This window comes from Protopterus annectens, chromosome 9.part0, assembly GCF_019279795.1.
Source record: "Protopterus annectens isolate FY-2018-M chromosome 9.part0, PAN1.0, whole genome shotgun sequence".
NCBI classification, from domain to species: Eukaryota; Metazoa; Chordata; order Ceratodontiformes; family Protopteridae; genus Protopterus; species Protopterus annectens.
Window position 1 is genome coordinate 745,469,430 of NC_056743.1, and position 27,697 is coordinate 745,497,126.

The 27,697-nt window shown below is 37.5% G+C and overlaps 1 protein-coding gene across 1 annotated transcript in view; it reads left to right on the plus strand.

The window, feature by feature from the left end:
• The window catches only part of LOC122810585 (ferritin heavy chain-like), a 101,180-nt gene extending 96,550 nt beyond the window's left edge, over window positions 1-4,630 (plus strand). Inside the window, exon 4 of the mRNA XM_044082162.1 lies at window positions 4,349-4,630. Coding sequence (XP_043938097.1) covers window positions 4,349-4,495 — 147 coding nt within the window. The 3' untranslated portion in view covers window positions 4,496-4,630. The remainder of the gene's footprint in view (window positions 1-4,348) is intronic.
• The last annotated feature ends 23,067 nt before the right edge of the window (window positions 4,631-27,697 follow it).

Here is a 27,697-nt window from a genome sequence, read left to right on the forward strand (position 1 = left end):
AGCTAAAATATGTTTGTTCACACGCAATGTAGCACTTAAGTTAATTTATGATAGCAATATGACCTCTGAAAGATTACCTTTTAAAAAGCCTAGTTTATTTGTACCTGTTTTACCATATAATGTTGAAGTGTTTTTACAAGCCTGTGAGAAGGACATTTATAATATTTCTTTTGCACAAAATGCACATAAATATAAGAATTTATCGAAGAGTGAATGGAAAGCTTTACATGATTTAAAGATCAATGGTAATATTGGCATCCATCCATTGGACAAGGGTGGACCTGTAGTTATTTTAAATTCTGTTTATTATTATAATGAGATGTGCAGGATATTGTCTGATGTGAACATTTATCGTGTTGTTCAATTAGATATTGTGCATAGAATGAAAGAGCACATCACTGGTAGTCTGTATGAATGTAAATGTCTGGGTTTGATAACACGAGCTGTTTCATTTTTTTAAAGTTAAGGAACCACTGGTACCACAGATACATGGCTTACCAAAGACACATAAGCACCCCATCACCCCTCCATTTAGACCTATAATTGCTGGAGGTGGGTGGTTCACTGAGCCGATTTCTGTGTATTTGGACACTCAACTCAAAGTAGTATTCGATTAGTATCCTGTAGTACTGAGAGATACAGAACACTTTCTACGAGATTTATATGATGCTACATCAGGACCCACAGGTGCTAATTATGATATACTTGTCACATTTGATGTGATCTCCCTTTTTACTTGTATTCCTAATCAGGAAGGTATCAGTATGGTAAAAGCTGCCCTGATTAGATATGGTAAAGTCACGCATTCTCACATAGATTTTCTATGTATGTATGTTAGAATTAGTTTTGGAACACAACAAATTTTTATTTAAAGATACCTATTATTGGCAAGTGGCAGGGGTGGCTATGGGCAGTAGTTGTGCCAATTCCTATGCCAACCTGGTAATGATAGAATGGGAACAGCAGCACATTTTGAGCAAAATGGGGTTCAATGTGTGCTTTTATCGACAATTCGTCGATGACCTTTTTGTAGGTTGGCATGGTAATGAACAAGATCTCTCTCTCTCTCTTTTTTCAACATATGAATAGTAGCAATGAGTTCCTTCAGTTCACTATGAATAGTTCCCCACAAAGTATAGACTTTATAGATGTGACTGTATATCAGAAAGGAGACGGTTTTTGCACTAAGTTGCATAGGAAGGCATGCCACAGTTCAGTCTTCTTACACAGAGGGAGTATGCACCCCCAGCATATTTTTGCCAACATAATTGTAGGACAAGCCACGAGGGTATCACGGTTATCTTGTGGTGATGATGAAGATCTCTCATATGAGTTGGAATATCTGAAGGAAGCTTTTCTAACAAGGGGCTACAGCCAGGAGCAGGTGGACTAGGCTCATTTAAAAATATTATGTGAGAGGGAAGGACAAGCTAGACCTTATTTTTCTGACCAAGCTCAGGTCATGACTACTGGAAGACAATCTTTTAATGGGGTTCCATTGGTTCTATCCTATACATGAGATGTTTGGGTAGTGAAATATATTGTTCAGAATAATTGGTCCATATTGTTCGTTGATGAAAGGACTTTCAATGTAGTTGTTCCCTGCCCTAGGTTCATACACAAAAATAGAAAAAATCTGAAACAGCACTTGTGCTACTCCAGAATGCATGCTCCAGTAGTTGTACCATTGCAAGGTACCCACAAATGTGGAGCACGTGCATATTGTACCTTTATTGATGAATCAAGGTACTTTAAACATCCAAGGACTGGTCATTTGTCAGTTAAGAGCAATGGCCAATTGCAATACCATGAATGTGGTTTACATAGCACATTATGTCATTTGCTTCAGATTCTATGTTTGTAAAATTAATTGTTGTTTTAGGAAAAGGGTAAGAGATCATCTATATTGTACTAGGAGAGGGTTGGATTGCAGCACTATAGCCCAAGCATGCATTATCAGCAGGGGATCAACATCAATTCCTTTTCCAAGTTTTATATGTATTACCAGAGAACAATAGACTAGGGGACCCCATTAATAGGACAGAAAGCGTGGAAATTCAATGGCTATTGAGATTGGGGGCTCATAGGGAGTATGGGTTAAATGACTGTGTCCCCCTGAAACCTGTGTTGAAGTCCAGAAAGTTGAAATGATGGTATGGCTTAATGTATTTTGGTGATTGCCCTTTAAATTCTGCTGTAGTGATAATGAGTAGCTTTTGTTAGGAATTCTGTACCCATTCATTGGTTAATTTTTTAATGTGTATTTAAGACTGCATTCTATAGCTGTTATGTTTGAGGAAGTGGTGTTGACCATCGTGAAAGCGCCTACATTCATTAGTTAACATTGTTGGTTATTTTAAGTTGTCTGCCTTCCATTCCACTGGGATTTTGTTGTTGGCTATCAGTTATCTGTGGAGTTACTCGCTCAACTAGGGATTTTCTGTGTAATATGTTAAACTAGTAACTTTATGAATGAAAAACATGTGTACATTAATTTGTTGATCTAGTAGAGTCTTTTATGGGCCATTTTTTGCTGGAATCAGAAATTGAAGAGCAAGTGTAAATGCAATTAGTAACCAAGAAACAATCCCAAACACCAGTGAGAAACATAAACTAAAGTGAACAACTAGCAGAAATGCTGCAGAAAGAAGAGCTCTCAACAATGGATTAACTACCAAACATATTTATTGAGTTACCCCTTTCATTCAGAAACAAAGAACTTTCATTAGAGTAACATATCAAATCACAATGCCAACTGATATGATAAACTAAATTCACATGACAAAAAGTATGTAAAGTCACTCTGATTCGGTGCTTTTACTTAAATGGCAATAGAAACTTGGAAAAAGTATTTTAATATCAAATTATAGTTTTTCCAGATTGCATCTTTAATACACTGTTAATACAAATAAATTAATTTGACTATGAAACATTCCTTCAGTTTAACCTAATCTGTTCCAGCAAAATTCTTTATAATTGAAACTGGTCTCCAAACTGCCACTTATGTTATTGTCTTGTCCAAAACTATAAAAAAAATTAAAGTTATAGTGTCCTATGTAGTACAAAACACAAAGCCATAAAGTACCAAGATATGCAAGCAGAAATTTGAGTAATGTGGAATAAAGACACCTAGATTTTAATAATAGTAGGAACAACAGGGCTAATAAGGAGATGATCTTCACACACGTTTAAATATTCTAACAAAATGTAAAGCCAAATGAACTGCAGAAAGTAATTTTGGATATGGTACAAGTAGTGAGCAAAGCACACTAGCCAAACATCAAAGACTGAAGCAAGATTAATTTCTTAAATACTAATTGTACCATGACCTAGGAATGGGGTCCATTTCTGTCTTGGTACTAGAAATCCAAAATATTTGGAAAAATGAAAAAAGGAATAATATGCATTAAAAGTTCACACTACATTCACATTTATATTTTGCTACAGCCTTGTTGCTGTAGGTCAGATTATTACAGAGTTCAATAGTATATGCCTACTTAAATGCATATCTTTATTTTACAAGAATGACTCATGCCAGTCATTAAAAAGTATTTCATAAGCTAGAGAGTGAGTTCAAACTGCAGGAAGGCTACATGGATGAACACGAATGAGATTTGAAAGAAAAAGCAAATGTTAGAGATGTAGACAGAAGCCCATTTGAAGGCTGTAAAGCTTGCCCTGCAGGCATGTACAAGCTAAGAGCAAAGATGAATAATAAAATGCAAAAATTATTAAAGAAAAAGAGAATGGTCAACTTTCAGGCACAAGAGTATGCAGACTGAGTGTAAGGAAACTAATGAAGGGTGTCGACTCAGAGTAGGAAAGATCCTGTTAAAGGGACTCGTATAATTGACCTTTAGATTTAAATGGCTTTTATCTTCCTCCAAAGTGGGAAACATCACTAAAGCTGACAAATGGCAAAGTTGATCTTGCAGTTTCATAAGATAATAGGAGTAATGCCAAAAGAAATTGTCTGAGACGACTTGGTTGATATTCAAAGGCATGTGAGCTCATTAAATGCATTTTGAATGAAGAAAGATACGTAGATTTACATTTAAGAAGTTCTGTCAGTCTGCATTTAATGATTTTTAACTGGACAGTATAAAGTGGTCAGCTTATCTGTTAGCAACCTATGTATATTTAGCAAGGCCTTTCTTTGTCCTTGTACAGAAGTTGTAGAGTCTAAAACCATGGAAGTAACTCTCTCTTTGTGATGAAAGCAAATGCACATGAAAGAAATCTCAGTATAAATAACATCTACCCAGTCTTGGGTTATCAAGAATATTTTTTTCATCTGGCTTCCTAGGCATTCACAAAACATGTTCTTATTGTTTTTTTCACTTTGCAGCTGTGCGACTTCATAGACTCTTACTTCTTGAAAGAAAGTGTTGAGGTGATTAAGAAGCTGGGGGATCACATCACAAGTTTAAAGAAGGTGACCGCAGCACATGACGGGATGGGAGAGTACCTCTTTGACAAGCACAGCCTGAGTTAATGACTTTTTAAGTCTTAGCACCATTCTAAAAACATACTTTGGTTATTTGTATCTTTTTTAATGTGAAATACCAATTCAGGGACCCAACATTTTGCAGTGGAGTTTTGTGCAAATAAACATAATATCTGCTGTTCACTGTAGTTGTGTTTTTTTTTTTAAATATACTGTTGCATCTTTCTTTGCTGTAATACATGGAGCCATACCTGTTTTTCTGTTCTTATTGGAATGTAGTGCAGTGAATAAATTCCAGGACCCCGATCTCTGTAGACATTTCCACCTGAACATTTGTATACTGCGCAGTCTCTTCCACAACAAAATATGTACATGCCTGCAATCCAGCTAGTAGAATAGAAAGGCACTATATGCACCCATTCCAACTACAAAGTCACAGCAGCAGTGAAATGCTTGTTTTGGTTTTATCTGGACTGTTGTAATGCAATTTAAATCTAATGCAAGGTTTTGAACTGATAACAGATCTTTCTGCAGTACTAATCATGCACATTTTCAGCTGTCTGTATTTCTCGTATAAGCACTTTTAGCATGGATGAAGTAATGGAAGTGATATTACAATGTCTGGATATGCATATTGCAGGATTAAACTGTCATGAGTCTACAGAATTGTGGAGTATAACTTTGACGATTTTACAATATTTAATGCATACACCATGTTGCTTTGTCAGCACATCCATTATAATTAATTGAGTCAGAAAGTATATTTTGTAGAACTCTTTCATAACACTTGCATAAAGTAGATGCAAGACTTATAGGTCCGTAGTTTTGCAAGTGCCTTTTGTCTCCTTTATTATAAATAAGTGAAGTAATTGATTTGTTTCCAAATGGAAGATACTATACAATTATATTGCAGAGTATTAAAGATCTTGCATAACACTGGGAAAAGAGTACTTCTCAAGCCATAAGTCATCATCACTGGAATAAAATCTGAACCCATACAGGTTTTATTTCTTAACTATTTTAATACTTTAGAAATCAATTCAATAGTTATTGAAGGACGATTCATATTAATTGTAGAAACCAAATCCAAGTTGGCCAATATACACCTAGACTGTGATAAGTCAGAAAAAAATTATTAAACTCATCAGCAGTTCTCTAAGGATCAGTTATCAGTTCCCCATCTCAAGCTCTCCCAAGCTCTATGTTTCCCCATCAGCCTCAGTTTGTCATCTGTTTACTCATCATGTCAATGTTATGGAGTCTTTGCTCATGTCCCGAGATGGCCCAGGCAAGGGGTGTGCTGTATAAGAGTGCAGTTGTTGCAAGAAAGTTGCATAAAGATCTGTGAATCTAAGGAAATAATTCATGATTTTACACAGCTTAATAACTGATTTAACCTGATAATGCAAGAAAGATAACTACACAAAAGCACTGCTGTACAAAATAACGAGACAAGACATTCAACATAACTGAAAGATGTTTATTATAATTAGTTTTACATGAGGCAAGCAGCTGCTGTTGAGCTGTGAGAGGGACAATTAGTCTGTGTACTTTTCTGACAATAGTCCACTGAAGATTGAAGTTCCTCTCCTCCCCCACCAAGTGCAATTGGATATAAAGCATAATGTTGCTTTCCTCGTTGAACTGTTTGTTTTGCTCTATGTCTGCTTTAATTGTGGTATGGACCTCATAAAACCTGAAGAATTATTGTGTGATAAATGACTCGGCATTTCTGTAGCAGCAGAAGCACTGTTTATCACACACTTCCATTTTGTTTTACTTATGAGGGATTAGAGTCCACAACTGATTATCCCTTACCCACCCATACACACCCAATGGGTGGCTCAATATAGACTTGTTTTTTTTCTTTATCGCTGTTTTTACTCCATCCAGGGCAGAGCTGGCACTTGTGTGTGGTGTTAGAGTTGGTCCCTTCATTGTTGTTCCTGGACAGTGCCTCACTTGAAGATGATTAGAGATGTGTGAATTAAATCAATGTACAGAACAACAAACAGTACCTAAGTAATCTGCTGTTCACTTCTCTTTATTATATATATTATGGCATCCAAAGTGGAGGTCAGCAGCATTTTTTTTTTCTTGGAACAAATGAAAATGCGTCAGTGGCATAGTTGTCCACAACACTACCTCTTACTGTCATCAATATATTTTGCTAATGTTAGTTGTTTTGCAACACATAACCTGTCTGACTTTCCACTTGCAGTCAAGATTGCTGGTGCATTTTCACTTTTTCAATAAACTGATTCAGAATCTAAGTTTATAATCCCAATTTCTACATCTGTCTTGATGTGGTACTGTCTTCCTTCTCAGTTTAATGAAGAATATCGATCATTATAGAAAAAAACTTAGATGTATCAATTAGAAACTGCCAGTAGTTTGAATTATGATGGCGAATTAAAAATATGCAGTGTGAGCAGTGCAGCGCAGTGTATGACAAGTCGGGAAAGCAGTGCTTTTGAAGATAGTTGCTCCTCCTTTAAGATAACACATTTAGAATTTCATGAGACATCAGAATATAGTCTTCTGAAGGAGCATTTACTGCCCATAATATGACCCTTGCTAGTGAGCATCCATTGATGAAACCTTCTCTAAAGCTGGAAAAGCAAGTAATCTGAATGAGTTTAAGAAAACGTTTCATCTTGTTTTCTTAAAAACAAAAATTGTTCCTCTTTACAGTCCTGAAAATGACAAGCTTGTTGTAATAGGGTGTCAATGAGTAAAACCTACTGTAATGATAAACAAAAAGGCTCCTCACAGAATGTATATATACGGTATGTTGTATGAACTTAGTAAATCTCAAGAATTCTTTATTTTGGTAGAAGGATTAATAAAGTACTACTAAATACAAGAGGAATGATATTTGCATTTTAGGAAGTAGTATACCCAAAACAAAACCTATGAAAATTAAAGCTCTTGAAAGGAAAACTCCAAAAGATATTTCATTAATGTCAATAAATATTATGGAAATTATTTGTAAATCCCTAACTGGAAGCACAAATTAGTTGCTTGCTGTTTTGAATGGGCTTCAGTCTAAACCATCTTGAAATGTTATCTTGAAGTTCTTCAAGAAGGCCAATAATTGCACAGGTCATTCTAATCTCACTGTTTTGGCTCTAGCAGTCTGGTTCCCACTCTTTTTACCTCACCTGCTGGACAGGCCTTTCTTCCTGAAGTCTGCTAAAACCGTCCTGTTTTGTCCAGCTGTAAGTCTCACCCAGACATTCATTCCCTGAAGCTGACGCCATGGTCTCTTCAATTTTTTGTGGTGGTTAAAGTCCAATCATGTTTGGACAGGGTGGTCTAGATCCTGACTTCTACCTTGACATGTAGTCTAAGGAAGATATATTAACTGGACATGTTTCTCTGCCTGCACCACTACTAAGGGGCTCAATCCACCCACAGAGCCAGTTCCTAGGCTTTGGAATATTTGTCTCAAATTTTTGGATTCAGGCCACAGTTTCTCTTCTGTGAAGGTACACCTAGTAGTCGTATATAAATTGTCATCAAGGTGCACACTCTGCCTCCTTAACATCACTAAAACCCCTTTAAAAGATTCCTAAGAAGCACATTCCTGGTGCATCCTCCCTTCAAATCTCCCAATTCTCCTTGATTTGTGTACTTTGTTCTGGAAAAACCAACACTCCCACCTTTTGCTCTAGCTCCCTTAAATCAAATTGAAATATTTGACTTGGAAAGATATTTTGTTTTTGTTGCAGTTACCTTAACTAAAAGGATTTCAGATTTGCAGATCCTGTGTATTCATTGTCCCCATTTAAAAGACATGGTATCCATGAGGACAATTACTACTTCCATGACAAAAATGACCAGTAAATCTGTAACTGGTCAACCTCCCTTATCATGCTAATTATGAAAGTTATCTGTTGCACTGTATGGATGTTCACAAGCAACTCAGATTTCATTTCATCCAAAAAAAATTGTGTACCTAAGTGTCAAGGGCAAGCTTAGCTGTTTAGTTTTCTCATTTTATAAAGTTTTGTTGCCAAAAGAATGCCAAACTCTTACCCAAATCATCTAATGCTCATAGTAATAGACTATGGCCACCTTTCAAACCTTCTTCAAGAATGTTTATGTAGTTGATATTTGTATAGCTGCTATGTGTGCATCTCTGAACACCTTTCTGATAAGCTTGCACATAGCCTTCACAGCTACCATAATATGGAATATCCTTTCTATGGGGTATTGCCCAAGAGGTGATGGAAATGAAACTCCCAATGACAGATATGAAAGTTATGCACCTACCATAACGAGAGTTCTATGTTAGCAGTTACATTTTTGTTACCACTCCCCACAGAATCTGACAGGTGCTGTCCTGCTGGGGAAACTTGCCTCTATTCTACATAATTCCTCTTTTTTTTATTTTTTTACATGCCTTTTACAATTCATGTCTGCTGACCATCAACCCACTTCCCTTAAGCCATTCACTTTCAGTAGCAGTGGACCCTGCAGCCAAATAAAAGATGTCTAGAGAGAGAGAGCTGTCGATACATATTCTTCTGTCTGGCTGCTATGGGAGTTATGTCTTCATCTCAGTTGCCCTGAGGGTCTGATTTCACCCCTAAAATATAGCCATCCATGTTTCAGGACAGATCTTGAGTGTACCCACTCTGATGAACCATTCTGTGCCACTCCCCATTGTAGCCCTCTATCATTAAGAGCATTGTTTCTGGAGGCATTTTTGTTGTGGCCCTAATCTCACCCCCCCCCCCCCCCGGTGACTGTTGTGAACACCTGCATCACCACAGAAACCTCCTACACTCACCTGAGACACATGCTCACTCCAACACATACATTCCAAGGCCTACCTTCACTAGCTTGGTAGTGCCAATACCACATTCTTCCAATAGCAGTTCTTGTTTTTGTTCAACAGCAGTGGTGGCCAGTGGGAAACCACTACTTCCTAACTCCAATCCCCAGGATGGGTGAACTATTAAACATTAATTTATCTTCCTCTCTGCCTGCCTCTTCCAGCACCTGAGATACTACTCAAACTCAGGTCATCTTGGCCACAGTTAGGGTTTTATCCTTTGGTACCACAGAGCTGGGGGGCTACTTAATTCTTCATTTTGTATGCTCTAACTTCTATGGGTGCTCTGAGATCTGGAAAGCAGGTCCTTAAGTGGCAAGGATTATGAATAAAAGGTGATGGGCTTGGGTAGTGTGAAAATGTTTTATGAATTAGCCTATGTCATGTCAGACTTAGCCCTAGCAGAATCAGAGATGGAATTACCAATGTAGATCTGTCATTATTGTAAGGACATCACTTATTTTGCTGTGTTCTTTGGGGGGGGGTTCACATATATCAGATTATAATAAGCAACACTTATGCAAAAGCACAGTTTCAAATTTGGAATTAACTAAATGGTTGCAGAAAACAAGTTTATCATTAGTATGCAGTTATCAAGAATTTCTGCCATTGCATCTATCCATATGTAAAGAAAAGGGCACATCAGTGATGGTCCTCTCCATACTGTAAGTAATAAGTCTGTTGAGTCATCCAGTACTGCAAATATTACATCTGTTGGTATTCATCTGATGTAATCTGAAAATCTTCTGAAAAATCCAACTCTTCACTTCCAACCACATCTCTAACTAAAATTATGAGCTATGTCTAATGCTCTAAATGGATTTATAAACACTCATTCTATCCAGGAAAAAAAACTTGAAATGAGAAGAATACATTAATTTACATTTTCAATAATGTTCCCTAATGACATCAGAAATTGCATTTTCTATTGGATTGTTTGTCCTGAAAAATCATGGAGGAAAAATACCTTTCTACTACATATCATTCACATTTTATATGGTCTCCAAAGCTGAGATAATGCCTGCTTTTATAAACCAATTTTCAGACTGGACTACAATGATTCCATGCCACCTCACAGCAATGGCATTTACTGACAAAGTCTGTAAACTTTCCCTGTACTAATGCATTTTGCTGAGAAACCTGTTCAGATCATAAGTTATTCCTTCATAAATCTGACACAGTTCTGTGCTTCTGTGAATAAAATGAGGGCCATCTCTCTTTTACAAGTCACAACCAGTAACTGGAGTGAACCCACAGACAGCAACAGCTATCTGTGGAAATTACAAGGTAAAGGGAGGAAATGGAAGGAAGTTGCCAGGCCTTTTTGTCATATCACACATGCACTTACACCAATGGACAATTTATAGTCCACAGTCCACCTACTGCATGTCTTTAGAAGATGGGACAAAACAGAGCACCTGAAGAAAACCCAAGCAAACTGGAACTAATTCCAGATGTCAAGGAGGAGGAAAATAAGATTGCCCTTTCTTGCCACCTGAAACTTTAGGGACCTCTTAAGTTTTATCCAGAAAAACTATAAGAGATCTGTGGTATACTTCCCCTTGATACAGATAAGGCTTTATTGTCATTTTGGTTAGTTATGGTGAGTTGAAAAGATGCAGGAAAAAGCAAAGCTGAACTGCAGGAATGGATTTATTTCCCTCATCATGCTTTTTGTTCGGGCCATTTTTTGATGCAGAACATGCTACAGAAGAAATACAAAAGTCTGTCCAACGAAAAGGGAGCTATCAAAACAGAAGGGGATTCTGCTTCTTATTCTTCTGATAATAAAATTCATAGACAGACTATGTCATTGAAACATTTTCCAACATTCCAAAGGAAAATGCTTAAGAGACAAAAAAAAAGTGCAGTATTTGAATGGAAGAACCAGGAATATGTTGGAAATGAACCAGAAACAGAGTTGGAAGATGGAGATCAATGGGAAGGAAAACCAGCAACTCTGAAATTAATGAATAAATGTGGGATTACAAAGCATCAGTCATATTTGTGAAATATGGTAGAACAAGAAAACCTGGAAAAATTAGACTTCTTATTACTTTCTTTTGTAGGGGAGTACAAAGAAAATTCCCTACTTCGTGTCATTAATCTTCAGAAGAACATCAAGGAGAGGGGAAGAGGAACGAAACTGGTAACTAACTAAGTTTTTGTTCTTAACAGTATTTTTATAAAACATGAGATATATACTGCATGTTATAAAGTAAAGCTTTTTTCAGTTATTTTTGTGTGCACCACAGGTGCTAAAGTAAACAGGTGCCTTTTTTTCCTTCTTTCTTTCTTGTTCAGTTTTAGTAAATGTAGGCACTGTAATGTAAAAAAAAAAAAAAAAGCAGAAGAAGAAAGCCTGGACAAAAGAACATGATATAAATAAAAGTGATAGATTTTATCTTACCTTTGTATAGGGGAATGACTGGATTAAGACCCTTGACTTGATCAACAAGTTTTAAGGAGAATCAAGTAAATAAAAGAACATTTAATGTAATGAAAAGTCTTCCTTCAGCTAATAAATGTTCAAAGTACAACATGAGAAGCTTTTAACTGAAGGTAACTATATCTCATTCTCATTTTACTATGGAGACAAGCTGATAAAGACAATAAAAACAGAATACACTTTTCTTTCAGTGGCCAAAAGATAATGCTTTCTGTAAGCATTCAAGTTATTTTCTACATCTGAGAGAGGAATAAAGATGAGACAAAAGCAGGCATCACTTGGATTAAGTAGAAGCACAGGTTGTAACAAGTGACTTAGCATGGATAACCTTCATTAATGCTCAATTCAAGCCTATAAGTGTGTCTCAATCTAGGATGATCGTTTCTATTAGGAAGGTTAAACTTCATTATTTGAATATGTAGTTTTTTGGGTTTGTATTAAGTAAACAGGTTGGGATGTTCTGGTAGTGTGTTTTTCTTTTGTCTGAGGGTTTTCACTAAAATAAAAAATCTTGTAAGATGTAACATAGGTTCAAACAGATATGTCAAGAGGCAACTGTATAAAAGATCAACCTGCCAAACATTAGTGTATTCATGTAACAACAAAGCTGAAACTAGTCATTTAAAAAAGCTGTTATACATAACCGGTGATAATAATTACTTATCATAATGGCAACATCTTCCATATTATTTTTGAATGTGAATGGTCTCACAGATATAAACAAAAAAGAAAGAGTAATGAATGATATTTAAAAATGCAGAGTGTAAATAGCTATGCAACAGGAGACACATTTGGAAATATCTGAACATGTGTATTTGATAAAGAAAGGATTTCAGTATGGTTATTTCGGGATCATCTGGGACAAAGGAGAAGGGGAGTATGTGTATTAATTACTAGAGGAGCTCCAACAGTGATAGAATTGGGAAAAAAGATAATAATGGTAGATTTGTAGTAGTAAGAGGTTACTGGCAAGGAAAGAAGAACTATTACTCTGTCATGTATTTATATTCCACCTAAAACTGCTATAATGGAGCTTAAGAAAATTCTGGCTTCTGGCAGAAAATACCAGCTTTCAGCAGAGAATATTACAAGTGGGGACTGTAATTTGATTTGTAACTGTGAGGATGTGTCTGGGTTGGCCTACAAGGGAAAATGTAACAAAAGAGAATAGATTTTTGAATACATTTATGAAAATATTTGATATGGAAGATGTGAATTCAGAAGCAGAAGCTCAGAGAGAGAATTTACATGATGTTCTTCGTGTTTCACTGTTGCAGTCATTACATTTGGGTGATCCTGCTGGCAGGTTGCCTTCAGTCGGCCTGAATTCCAAAGTCTTGGGTCCTGCGTCAGCTGCTGTTGCCCCTTCCCTGACATGAGGTCATCAGGTGTATAAAAGAAGCAACTGACACCATTTTCTTCAGTCTTTCTTGCTGCATGATAGCAAAAGCAGTTCACAAGTGCCAGTCGGCTGACTCCTGAGATTTTCGTGTTCGAATTTCAGATCCAAAGTCTTCAATAAAGCTAAGTACCCCATTGGGGAAACTTTTTTCTTGCTCCAGACTGATGTCAGAAAAAGTAAATAATTGTATTTCTTGTGGAAAGCAAATACCTCATAAGGACTTTCATTCTTACTGTATTCCTTGCCTAGGCCCTGATCACAACATTTCTGGTTGTCGGTTTTGTGCTAGATTTAACCAATGCACTATTAAGCGTTGGTATGATTTTGCTTTAAACTATTTTGGACACCAGTTTAATTATCCAGAAATGTCGTCTGATAGCCATCCGACTACCGGAGTTCACAAAAAACGCAAAGAAAAGGAGAGAGATAAACAACCGAGGTCCAAAACCGACAAAGCTTCTTCTAAGCCATTCGCTGGTTCACCGGTTTTCAGTGAGGCGCTTTCGCAGCTCCTGACACCTGCTACTTTAGAGTCGCAGGCCGCTACCAACTCCCATGTGGAGTTGGCCATACCACTGGAATCTCAAGGTATTGGAGCGTCGGATACTATTCCCTCAGATGGATCCAAAGCTGCTGGGCAGTCACCGGCTTCTGAGAGTGTATTTAGACCTAAACATCTTTATATTAAACCGACTTCAGCTTCAAAGGCAAAGACTAAAGCACCTTCTAAAGCAAAGAAACAAACTCAAGAGACACGTGGACAGGCCTCTATGCCCAAAAAACAGATGCTCAAAATGGCCGAAGACTTGATTACCTTGATCAGGGGTTCCCATCCCCCTCCTGATAAGAGGCCTAGGCAAGAGACTGACTATGAATCTTCAGATCAGGTTTCTATTTCTTCTGATCAGGAATATTCTCTTCCCCTAATGAGGATTCTGATGCTGAAGAATCTATACCTTCAGCTTCTCCTCCAGAGGACTATTATTTTTGGGGAAACCTTGCATACCATGAGGGAGCATTTCCACTGGGAGAGACAAGATTTTTCAGAATCTAAAAAGAAGCTCAGGGATTTCCTTTTACTACCTCAACACAGGCCTCTAGCCATTCCACCTGTTAGACATTGTAGATGATGTGTTTTCGGAGTCTAGTCTTACCCCTGACTCCTTACCTCCAGCTCCTGTTAAGCCTGACAGATATTACAGGGTTCCTGACTGTCATAAATTCCTTTTTAAAAACCCTTCTGCAGACCCAGAAACTATTTCACAGGGTCCCAAAGGAGTTAAGGCTTCCGCTGCAAAAAACCCTACCCCCTCTGACAGATTCTAAGGGCACTGGATAGATGGGGGGGGGGAGGTTTACACATCTGCTACCTTGGCTATAAGGGCCTTAAACTGTCAGTTTCATATGCTCAAATATCAGCAACATGTCATGGCATTGCTTAAACAGAAAATGTTAAACTCTGAATGTGCAGAAAACAAGGAGATGCAGGATTTACTGCATGCAGCTGAACAAGTTGGAAAGCATACTTTGCAATGTGGTTTTGATTCTTTGGAGGCCTCCTGCAGGGCCGCAGTTACGGGTTCTGTAATTAGGAGGCATGCTTGGTTAAAGGAACAAAATCTGCCTGATCATGTCAAAGTTAAATTATTAGATGTACCTTTACAGCATGATACTTTGTTTGGTGTTAAGGCAGAAGAGGTGTTAAAGAAACTGGTGGACAAAGCTAAATCTATGCAAACTGTCAAAGATTTTTTACAAGTACAGCCACCTAGGTTTAGTAGACGATGGCCTACAAAGAATTGGTCCTTTCCTGTGTCAAGACATATCTCAAAGGGGCAGATCCAGATGCCCTAGAGGCAGATCTCAGGCGCAAGGTTCATACAGGTCAAAGCAATGAGGTGCTTCTACCTCCAAAGTTGGAGAAGACAAATCACAACCATAGAGGAAACAGTCCCAATGACCCCCCCCCCCCTGCCAGCACCAAGCACTTATCTCCTGGCAGCACCCTTAGGGGGAAAATTAGCACTTTTTTCTCAAAATTGGCACATTATAACCAAGGACAAGTGGGTTCTAAATATAGTGTCACAAGGCTACAAGTTCCATTTTCATACCCTGCCAAAGGCAAACGGCTGGCCAGATCTGCCAAAAAATCAATGGGCAGAGGCACGAAAACAAGTCTCATTCCTCATGGACATGGGGACCATTCAACAAGTACCAGAGCAAGAGCAGGGACAAGAATTTTGCTCAAGACTGTTCTTGGTACCCAGAAAGGACAAGGCCTGGAGACCAATACTGGACCCATCTATTCTGAACACATTCCTGGATATACCAAAATTTAAAATGTTGACTTTGCAGCAGCTTCTGCCCATGCTGGGCAAGAATGCCTGGCTTGTGACTTTAGACCTAAAAGAGGCATACCTGCATGTCCCAATCAGACAATCATGCAGAAGATACTTCAGATTCAAGGCTGGCTCAATGCATTACCAATTCTCTGCACTGCCCTTTGGCTTATCTACTGTGCCCAGGGTCTTTACAAAGTGCCTGGCCCCAGTAATTTCATTCTGCAGACAGAGGAATAAATATATCCTCACTTGGATGACTGTCTAATTCAAGCAGAGAACAAGGACATTCTTCTATAGCATCTGGCATTTGTGAAAAGACTTCTAACATGCCTAGGATACAGAGTCAACGAAAGGAAATCAAAACTAGTACCCTCTCAAGAGATAATATTCTTGGGTGCAAGCTTAAATACAACTGCCCAGATGGCTTATCTCACGCCAGACAAACAAAGGCAACTGACTATTTCAAAATGTTGGAAACAAAGGCCCAGTTATCTGCAAGAAAAATTCTGCAGGCTTTGGGCTTCATGGCATCCTGCATCCTACTAATTCCATATGCAAGACTGCATATGAGGAAACTTCAATGGTACCTAAAAAGTGTTTGGACTCAACACTGCCACAGCCTGGGAACAATGATTACTCTCATTCCCTGCCTGCAACAGGAGTTTCGATGGTGGGCGAAGGCTTGTCACCAGAACAAGGGACAGCCATTCACATTACCCCCAGTCAGGCAGACACTAACAACGGATGCATCAGATTATGCCTGGGGGGCCCACATGGCAGGAAGATGCATTCAGGGCACATGGTCCTCAAACCAAATGCATCTACATATCAATCAAAAAGAGATGCTAGCTGTTCAAAAGGCCCTGACAGCCTTCAAGGACCTACTTCATCCGGGACAACTACTGATAAAGACAGACAACGCCATGGTCATGTGGTATATAAACAAGCGGGGGGCACACATTCTTACCCCCTTTGCAGATTAGCCATAACTTTGTGGGACACAGCATTGACTTACCAAGTACATCTGCAGGCACAATTCCTGCCAGGAAAGGAAAATACTCTGGCAGACTAACTAAGCAGAAACCTCATGGATCCCCAAGAGTGGCAGCTGGATCCACAAGTCTTCAGCATGATAACAAGGAAATGGGGATGCCCGGACATAGATCTATTTGCCTCCCCTCACAACTACCAACTAAAAAGATTCTGCACAAGGACTTATCACAGACAAGCATGGAAAGTGGACACCCTGTCTTTCAGCTGGAAAAACCTAGCAGTATATGCTTTTCCTCCATTGCCTCTCCTCCCCAAGGTACTCCTAAAGGTCAGACAGAAGAAGCCAAAGATTATACTGATTGCCCCAGACTGGCCCACCAGTACTGGTATCCAATCCTAAGGAACTTGTCTCAATGCCCAGCTTGGACCTTACCTCAAATACCCCATCTACAATCCCTGCAAAACAATCAGATCCTGCACAGCCAACTCAGGACTTTAAACCTGGCAGCATGGCGGATAATGTAATCATTCAAAACACACCTCTCAGTAAAGCTGTGATGGATGTCATTTTGGAAGCCAATGCTGGAAAATGGAAGAGATTCTGTGTTTGGAACCAGGCACAAGGAACTGATACAGCTGTACCAAATATTCCTCAGATTTTGCAATACTTAACTGAGATGCTGGACAAAGGCCTATATTTTTCATCCATTAAAATTCATGCCTCTGCCATTTCGGCTCATTACAATACAGAGCCACCAATCTTTTCTCATCCTTTATTAAAGCAGTACCTCAGAGGAGCCAAAAACTTAAGGCCTCCAAGGAGAACACCAATACCTGCATGGGACCTCAACTATGTCTTGGAAAAACTCACCCTGTCTCCTTTTGAGCCAGCTGCTACTGCTGATATAAAGTTTTTATCTTGGAAAACAGCTCTGCTCCTAGCAATAACTTCTGCAGGATGAGTTTCAGAGCTACAGGCACTCATGGCTGTGGAACCTTTTATCATGTTTTATCCAGACAGGGTTTCTCTGAGGACAAACCCAGCATTTTTGCCTAAGGTGGTGTCCAGTGTGGCTCTTAACCAAACCATTCATCTGCCAACTTTTTATCCAAATCCACAGAACAAGGGGGAGAGAATTCTGCATTCTTTGGACGTACACAGACAGCTTACATTCTACTTGGACAGAACCAAAGTTTTCAGGAAGACAGAGCAATTATTAGTGGCATATGCTGCAGGATCACAAGGGAAGGCTATCTCAAAGCAGACTATTTCAAAGTAGATAGGCTACTGCATTCATTTCTGCTATTTTCACCATGGCAAGCCAGTGCCTAAGGGCATTAGGCCACATTCAACCAGAGCTGCAGCCACTTCAGCAGCCTTTCTCAGGGGAGTACCAACCAAAGACATTTTAGAGGCTGCTACTTGGAGTTCAGTGCACACCTTTACAAAGCACTATCATCTGCCACTTTACTCTAAATCCAGGGCAGGCTTTGCTACTGCAGTTCTGCAGGGCCTCATAGCTGCTCCTAATGCTGTTTAGCTCCAGCCTCCCAACCATAGCTTTGGGACTCTATCCAAATGTAATGACTGCAACAGTGAAACACGAAGAACATAGTACAGTTGTGTACACTTACCATAAATGTAGATGTTCGAGTGTATTCACTGTTGCAGTCCAGGTTACCCACCCGCCATCCCCCTTTTTTCTGCTGGAACTTATCTTTCCTTCTCTGATTTATACAACTTATGTGGTGTATTTGCTTGTAGATGAAGGTAACGTTTATATTGGTGCATGTATTTATATATATATATATATATATATATATATATATATATATATATATATATATATATATATATATATTTTGGCTACCCTTTCAGGGGGCACCTGACATCTGGGGCAAGAAAAACTGAAGAAAATGGCGTTGGCTGCTTTTTTTATACGCCTGACGACCTGATATCAGAAAAGGGGCGACAGCAGCCGACGCAGGACCCAAGACTTTGGAATTCAGGCCGACTGAGGGCAACCTGCCAGAAGGATTACCTAAATGTAATGACTGCAACAGTGAATACACTTGAACATCTACATTTATTGTAAGTGTGCACAACTGTACTTTATTCCATAACGTACAGAAATTGGGCTAGGTTTGACAGAAATTTCACAAGAGCATGTGCATTTAATTGAAAGTCTTGACATGCATCCAATTTCAGATTATGTGACAATAACTAAAAGAAAAATATAGGGTAATTGAATAAAAATGACACATTGGCATCTCCCCACCTATCTTTTAAAAAGTGAGGATAGTGGAAATTATTCAGGAGTTAAGATTTCAGGAAGAAATTTCTTCAGAAACTATAGCTAAAGAGTGGGAAAAAATGAAAGTGGAGTTTAAAAATAGGGTAGAAATAAAAGAAAAAGAGATATGGTTATAAAATAACAACTATTATTTTGAGGAACTGATAAAGGTTAAAGTATTACAGAATAGGGGAATTTCACAGAACAAAAAGAGTATCAAATGCGGAGTGCTAAATAGAAAATAAAGGACTACCTCAATAATATGCTTGAGTTTAGAAAAGATTGCTGTTAAACAACTGTTTTTGCTAATGCACAAAAGCTTTTAGTAAAACAGCTCAAGCAAAAGAATGCAGAAAGGGTTGTTGCCAAGTTTATAGAGCCTATAACAAGGAAAATAACCAGAGGTATTAGAAATACTTCAGAAATTTTATGAAATTCTGTGTAAAGCAGATAAAAGTCGAAATCGAGATAAAGTACAAATGGAAATGTTTATGAAAGATTTAAACATGCCAAGGTTAGAGGTAGATGAGGTTCAATTACTAACAGGCTAGACAGAGACGAGATAAAAATGGTGATATATAACCAAACTACAGGAAAGTCTCCAGGAATAGATGGTATTCCTGTGCAAGTATGAAAGCTTGCCTGGAAGAAATTGATAAATATGTGGAAGGTTTTGTTAACAGTATGTTAAAAGGTGGAGAAGCACCAACTTACCAGAAGAAAGCTGTAATACCTAAAGATGGTAAAGACCCATCTGTTCCAGCCTCGTATAGACCCATTTTGATTCTAGCCCATGATTATAAAGTGTTTATGTCTATAATGGATAAAAGAACAGCAAAGGTGATCCCATAATTGGTGAATATGGTTCAATGTCATTTTGTGGAGGGGGAAAACTTTTGACATTAACAGAACAATTATGATCTAGAGTGAAGCAAAATAAAAGAAAATATCACTGTTGTTGGTGAGTTTTGATGCAGATAAAGTATTCAAAAGAGTCAGCTGGGGTTTTATGATAAAATAATAAGGTTGATTAGGAGAATATATGAGGAATCAGAGGAAATAATTAAAGGGGGGCTCTCTGCTAAGTTCTGTTGAGCAGAGGAATCAAGCAGATGTGTCCTCCTTCCCCTATATTTGTGTTATATTCAGAAACATTGGCAAAGAAGGTAAGAGACTTTGAAATTCAATAATATAATTGGTATGGTAATCAAGAAAGGCTGGCTTTATTTACAGATGATATTGTTTTGTACATTTAAGTGTTGAGGAACTTTCTGATATAGTTTCAGTTCTTTTCAGGATGCAAAATTAATGAAGATAAAACAAATGCAATAGTTGTAAACTAGGTTATAGGTCAAATTATAGGTGGGAAAGGTTTTGAAATGATTTATTGTGGTCTCATTTTTTTGCATCACAAAAACCTGGCATTTTAACAGGTTTGTGTAAACTTTTTATATCCACTGTACTCAAAATGGAAAGGGGTGATGATGAAATAGGGGGAAGCTCAAGAAATAAGGACATACTGGGATTTTAGCTGCAGATCAAGGAGAATAACAATAACCATGCAGAATATTATTACATTTATAAAGTAGCAGAAAGTATTCTAAGAACTAAGCCAACATGGGAATGGAGAAAGGACAAACTGCTGATAAGGAGGATTGCAATTAGGGGTACAGAGAATAGGCAAAAGGGGGCTGGAATTTACTGGTGAAAACTGGCAAAGGCACCAAGGTACTTGGAATAAATAGATTGGGAAGGGTAATAAAATGGGAAGAGGCCAGTAATTCATTTATACTGCAGGCTATAGATTGCCTTCCCTCTCAAGGATTAATATAAGAGTATAGGCAAAGAGAAAGGAACATGGGGAACCCAAGTGAAACACCAGCATTGGTAAAATTTTAATAGAATCCGCAACATAAGCTGATGTTAAAAAAAAAGGAATATATAGTAGGCCATATAAAATATTGCATAACTACAGGAATCAATCAGATGAGGTTAGAAAGGATTGGTAAGAGAGATTAGATAAGCAATTCCAAAGAAACAATGGGAGGATATACCCCAAGCAGACTCAAAAAAATTTAACTCAAGTTAATTGCAAATGTTGGAGGTGTGATAGGGAAGGGAAGAGGTATATAAAGAAAAAAAATTGTTCATAACTATTATCTAATATGTACACAGTACTAATTTTATTTTCCTCACAGTGATCTTCACTGAAATGCTTGTTTTTTTTTCTTTTTGAACCTGTATCTACTAGAAAACTGTATTGAATGCTGCTTTGTATAGACTAACTAGATGATATGTATTCTCCATCTTACTGTATGTATACTATTGTAATATCTAATTATTGTATTTTGCTAATATCTCTGTGGAGCTTTTCTCCCTAAGTCTCTGCTGAAAATGGGATTCTGGCCTAGTCTGACTTTCCCGGAAAATAACTGAAATAAATATAAAATAAAATAACTGGGAACATTTTTCTCTGAACTGAGATGAGTTGGCAGACTTTAAAATTTCCCTGTGGGCTACTCCATAAAAAATGGATGAGCAAATTGGTGTAACAAAGGAAATGATTTTTTGAGCTTTTTTGAGCTGTGATACAGGCTCATAATTGCCATGGTAAGACCTTGCTGAGTTTAATTCTGGTGGCTACCAAAAAACGCAATTACTAGAAAATGGAAATCAAAGTCTAAACCAACTTTACTATAAGTAGTGAATATAGTAACAAAGGTAAAAGAACAGGAAGTGGGAAATTTAGAAAAGGATAAGAGAAAATGACACAGATAAAATGGTAAATTGGGGGAGTAATGCATGCAAAATAATGTTTTGGGGAGGAATGAGGCTTAAAGGAAGGCAAGAATTCAATGAGCTATGTAATGTTTGACAATGACTATATAGAAGATTATAAGTGATGTATGATGTTTGCAACTGAAAATATGTCAGTATGGTTTGTTTTCATTTATATAAATGTATGATTGCCTATATCATGTGACAATTCAATAAAGATGTTTCTTGTTTAAAAAAATAAGGCTGTTGAACCGTAGAAATTGACAAAAGCGTGATTAGTCCTTAAGCAACTGCTTAGCTTTTTCTGCATGAAAAGTTCTGAACATTTAATTGAGTAACTTGATTTTAGAATGGGCAACAAATTTTACTGATTAAAAGTCCTGCAAATGTGAGAAATCGCCCTTACCCAGTTGGCAGACAAACTGTTCAGAGATGTTTCATAAAAAAGGTCACACTCCTGAATTTTGTTTCATAAATCATGACTTCTGCCCTCAGTACTGCAGGATACCACAAAATTATGGGAAGAATGTGTTACAACCTGTAAAAATCACTTTATTCTTACAGAAAAAGCAAGATGGACTCTGAAGATTTGTGTGTCAATCTTACATACATAATTTTGTTTCAAGTATATTAGTCAGATTAGTATTTAGTATGGCCCCATCTGCCTTTCTTTTCACTGTACTCTTCAACGCATTTACCATGTTATCAATTTTTAAAATAAATTTAGAAAAGAAGGCACTATTGGTTTATCTGCTTTGAACACTCTTCAAATAAAAAGTAAGGCTGTTAATAATTTCCATCTAGTACTCCTGTTCTGGTCAAACTTTCAGCATAGCAGTCACATTAAGATTTTCCATTTCTGGATCTACCTAAGCATAGTTATGAAACTATAACCTTTTTTCTGTGAAAGGTGATCATGGTATAAGTTAGTTTGCTTTCAGCTCATGACCAAACAGGTGCTCTTACTGCTTTTATAAGTAAGAGCTGCTCAGCAAACCTGCCATATGCATCTCATTTCCTAGCTTAGAATATACTCTCATGAGACATTTCTATAGGCATAACATGTTCTTTGCAGCTTAAGTAATCTTACGGTCACTTACTACTTACACTTCCTTCCCACAGATATTTTGATGAAACTTCTCACAGCAACACAACATTCCTAGTACCTCTTTTTCCTCTCTGAGCATACATATTATGGTGGTCAATAACTGCTCTTAAACTATAAGAAACTGGTTATCTTGCAAAGTTCACTATATACCCATTCTATTTTGACTCGCATCAACATATAATGCAACAATTTTAACTTAAAACATTCTAGGTACTCTAGTCACTAACAACTCAAGAAATGCAAAACTTGTTTATTTTGTTTGTTCCCTTTCCCTTCAGATCACCATCAGCTACCACCAACTCCTCATTCCCTGAGTCTACTAGATTCACCTTAGCCTTTTCCAGGCTCAACCCAGCCCATATTTTGGGCCAATAAGGATACTAAACACTCTACTCTGAGATCATATTACTGCTGGGGAGTGTGACCAAACTTCCTCCTATCCTACCTCAGCATTTTGAGATCTGCAGTTGTTACCTATGGAAGGTAGATGCATGCTTCCACTCATATGCAACCTCCTGACCAAGCAATATACCACTTGCAGCAAGGACCCAGCCTAGCTCATAACATTGCTACTACATTGAGCCTAGGATGTCTCCCTCCTCCAGGATGGGCCAGCGTTGGCTGCTCACTCCAATCCACCCCTCTGGACCCTCTGGCACCCATGTCTCTATTTGAATATGGGTTGTCTTGGGTGTAGGAAGGACTTTAACTCTCTCTGCCACAGGGTAGGATTCAAAACTCATTTTTTGAACTTTACTACAATCCTGATACATGTCTTGTTCTAATAATTTCTTTAATGGCCAATTTATGTTAGACACTTTCAAATACATTTAGAAATTATGTAGTGATCCCAGAAATCTCATAAGCAATTGTTTATCATATGGTTAAGGTAACTGTAACACAGTTCTGACTATCATTTCATCTGGTTTATGTCTTCTAAAGTTATCTCAATTCTGCAAATGATTTTTATACTTTTGTTCATCATGAGATTTTACAGTTGCAGTCTAGTCGTCAACTGAGCTATACTCTTGTTAGGCTCCTCTAATCACACCGCAAAACCAGTATAACACTAATAATGTTAATAACTTCAAATGTTTAGGCATCTGTACAAGAGCTCTCTGAAGCACTTCAGGTACTGATAAAATGCCAAATAGAAGCCTGAGGTAGCTGTATCTGCATTATAATTATATTAAATGTGCATCATATGGAAGCTTAATTTGCAAAAATCCAGGAATACCATCAAGTGCAGAGAAGCACTTTGCATTTGTCATGGCAGCAGCTATTTTGTCTACAGCACAAATAAGGTATGCTCCCTTTTTATAGCTTTATACAGATCTTGCAAATTAATGCATATGAGAGTCTTAGCATGATTCAATGTAGTAATCAGTCACTAAGATCAGTCTGGATCTTCTGCTCCATTCTGCAAATTTATCATCTCAGTTTCACCTCTTTGCACTTCTGGAACCTTCCTTGAAGAGTAAACACCTAGTAAAATGGGCAACCTGCATGATTATGATCTAGCAAACTGCACTATGTACTTGGATTCATTTTCCAATACTGACACTGCATTGCAGAATAAGAGGAAATGCTAAATTACTTATGATTTTCTCATGTGATATCAGAAATGTTTTCCACATTATTGTCCTAGTTTTTATTGCTTCCTTTACTTCTAGTCTACTGATTTCCTGCATGGAAATACACTCTACCTATTTTCATTGTCCATCCAGATCCTTTTTTTTTTTCATTATTTGGACTCAAAACCTACTTCTTTTAATCATTTCCTTCAATCATAATTCAGTTTTTTTTCTGACAAATGTTATATCACCTGAGTAAGAGATACACAGAGACAAAACTAAGTCTTCCTTTACTGCTCAATCATTTTCTTTTAAGTCTTCCTGACAATTTCTTATGAAGGCATGGTAACTATAAACCCAATCATTGTGCACCCTTATTTAATCCTCTTTTACAAGTGAACATCACCATCTTTCTACCCAATTCACTATAGTTTATTCCATGCCTGTTCATGAACTAACAGAAAACTATTATTTTACTACATATTGTATGCATATTTATTTATTATGCTCTATCATATCACTCAAGCAACATACTACAACTTTTCTCTCTTACTATGCTATTACCTCCTTTAACAAAATTAACATATTTCTTCCTCTCCTGCTATATCATACAGACCTTTATGTATCAAATATACCTCCTTTAACAAAATTAACATCTTTCTTACTTCCTCTCCTGCTGTATCATACAGACCTTCATATATCATATCATATGCCTCTTCAAAAGTTTTTTGTAGAATTTTCATAACTATCTTATAATCCACAAAGTTAAAGCAACTGATTTCTAATTCTTAATATCTGCCCTTTTACCTTTCTTGTATATGAATCTTAAAATTCCCTCATACAATTCTTTACCCTTAAATCTTTCCTCCATCAATTCATTTTATGCTTTTATAAAACCCTTCCCTCACCATATGTCCCAGCTCTTTATTAAAAAAAATAGTCCATTGAGACTAGGTGCCCTTTCTGTATTAATTTCTTTTTCCCCCTTTTTCATATACACACACACACATATATATATATATATATATATATATATATATATATATATATATATATATATATATATATATTCTTTTATGAGTTATCCCTCTTTTAAAAGGTTTCTTTTTAGTATCCTAGAATTAGTAAAGAAATGCCCGGGGGGGTTGGTAGAATGAATTGGCACTTAGGGAGTTAAACTGGCAGCTTAGGGTAAATGAAACTACGCTGCCATGGTTAAATGAATCAGAGAACCTTATGCCTGTTTTGAAAAAGAGGGAATGTGATATATGAACTCCCACTTAAATTATATTACATTTAAAATATGGATAGAGAATATATATATTTTTGTATTAGAGTTCACATAAATGGACAAATGTATATGAATTACTTTACTGTTTTCAGCCATATATTTATTACTTCTTATTATGTTGAGATTTAATGGTGTTTTTTTAAAAAAAAAACCTTTTTAGAAAAAGCTTTATTCAGAATCTGCATTTTATTTAACTTAGAATTAAATTGTTTTATAATAAAGCAGAGTTTTCATATGGATGTATTTTTTAGATTATGTCACAGAAGATGATAGAGAATGAATGGTTAATAGTGGGTCATGTGATTAATTAATTGTGCTTATAAGCATTGGTCTGTTTAGAATTTTTTTGTTCTGAAAAAGTTCCTTATGTCTTCTTCTTCTTCTTTCGGCTTTTCCCGGTTAGGGGTCGCCACAGCGGATCACCTGTCTGCTCATGATTGGCAGTGGAGTTTTTACAGTGTTGAGTTGCCAGCCCAGCGCCCAGCCTTCCACAGAAGGCACACACACACATGCACATGCTCACACCTAGGGCCAATTCAGAGTGTCCAATCCACCTACTGCATGTCTTTAGGATGTGGGAGGAAACTGGAGCACCCGAAGGAAACCCACGTGACCACAGGGAGTACATGCAGACTCCACACAGAAGGCACCCCAGCCGAGAATTGAACCCGAGAACCTCTTGCTGTGAGGTGGCAATGCTAACTGTTGCACCACCGTGGCCGCCCAAAGTTCCTTATGTAATAGGGATGAAAGTGCTGAACTTTTAATAAAGTATTCTTGTTTTTATGGTCGTAGTGTGTGCCTTCGATTTAACCACAACTGGAAGTTTTTTGTTTAAACAATTCTTTTTCAATGATTTCTCTTGCTAACACTTTCATTCATTCCCTACTTATTTTTAACATTCATTCTTTGTCAGATTGTTGTATATTTCTTATTTAATAAATTTCTGTCATAATTTCTTTCGGCTTATAATCTCTTTCCCTTTTTTATTCTGGAAACCATTAATTTTAGCTTCATCATATTTCACAAATTTCAGAAAATGGCATTGCTTCTTTCTTTCTTCCCTTCAACAAACATTTTTGCCCGAATATTATCTTTTTCATTATCCAACTATCATTATTTTATACATTTCAGTTTCTTTTCCCTTTGATTCCAACCTGTTTCAAACATTTGTTTATGCTCCTCTACAACATTACATTCTTGCCTTTTCACTTCTCTTTCTCCATTTTCATATATACACTCTTATATTTTTTGTATTCTACCACTTTGGCCATGCTTCATATAAATCCACACTGTACTATGCTCATAGCATAACACTTGCTGTTCACTTCTCAGTTCTTCTCCCTTACTAAAATCTCCCTTTAACAATTTTAAAGCATCAAATACCCCTTGAACCTAAGGGCACCATCTTTATATCCCTGCTCTTCCACTCAGCTGCTGTGAGCTCCTGCTCTCAGTCTCTTCCACCTACTGCCCTGCCCTACGTACACACCACCTTTAACTTGCTGGAAGTGGTGAAGAAACCAACTTTATTCTGCCAAGGTCCTAAACAACCTGTCCCTGAAGGAATAACCTACTGCTTCAAGGGAAACTATTCTAAACACCCCTGCCCTATGTACACACTACCTTTAACCTGCTGGAAGCGGTGAAAACAACAACTTTATTCTGCCAAGGTCCTGAACAACCTATCCCTGAAGGAATAACCTACTGCTTCAAGGGAAACTATTCTAAACTCCCCTGCCCTATGTACACACCACCTTTAATCTGCTGGAAGTGGTGAAGAAACCAACTTTATTCTGCCAAGGTCCTGAACAACCCGTCCCTAAAGGAATAACCTACTGCTTCAAGGGAAACTATTCTAAACTGCCCTGTCCTATGTACACACTACCTTTAATCTGCTGGAAGTGGTGAAAAAAAACTTTATTCTGCCAAGGTCCTGAACAACCTGTCCCTAAAGGAATAACCTACTGCTTCAAGGGAAACTATTCTAAACTGCCCTGCCCTACATACACACTACCTTTAACCTGCTGGTAGTGGTGAAGAAACCAACTTTATTTTGCCAAGGTTCTGAACAACCTATCCCTGAAGCAATAACCTACTGCTTCAAGGGAAACTATTCTAAAGTATGTCTGTATACTCTTTAGTTGTGCTAAACCTAAACACTATTCCCACAACC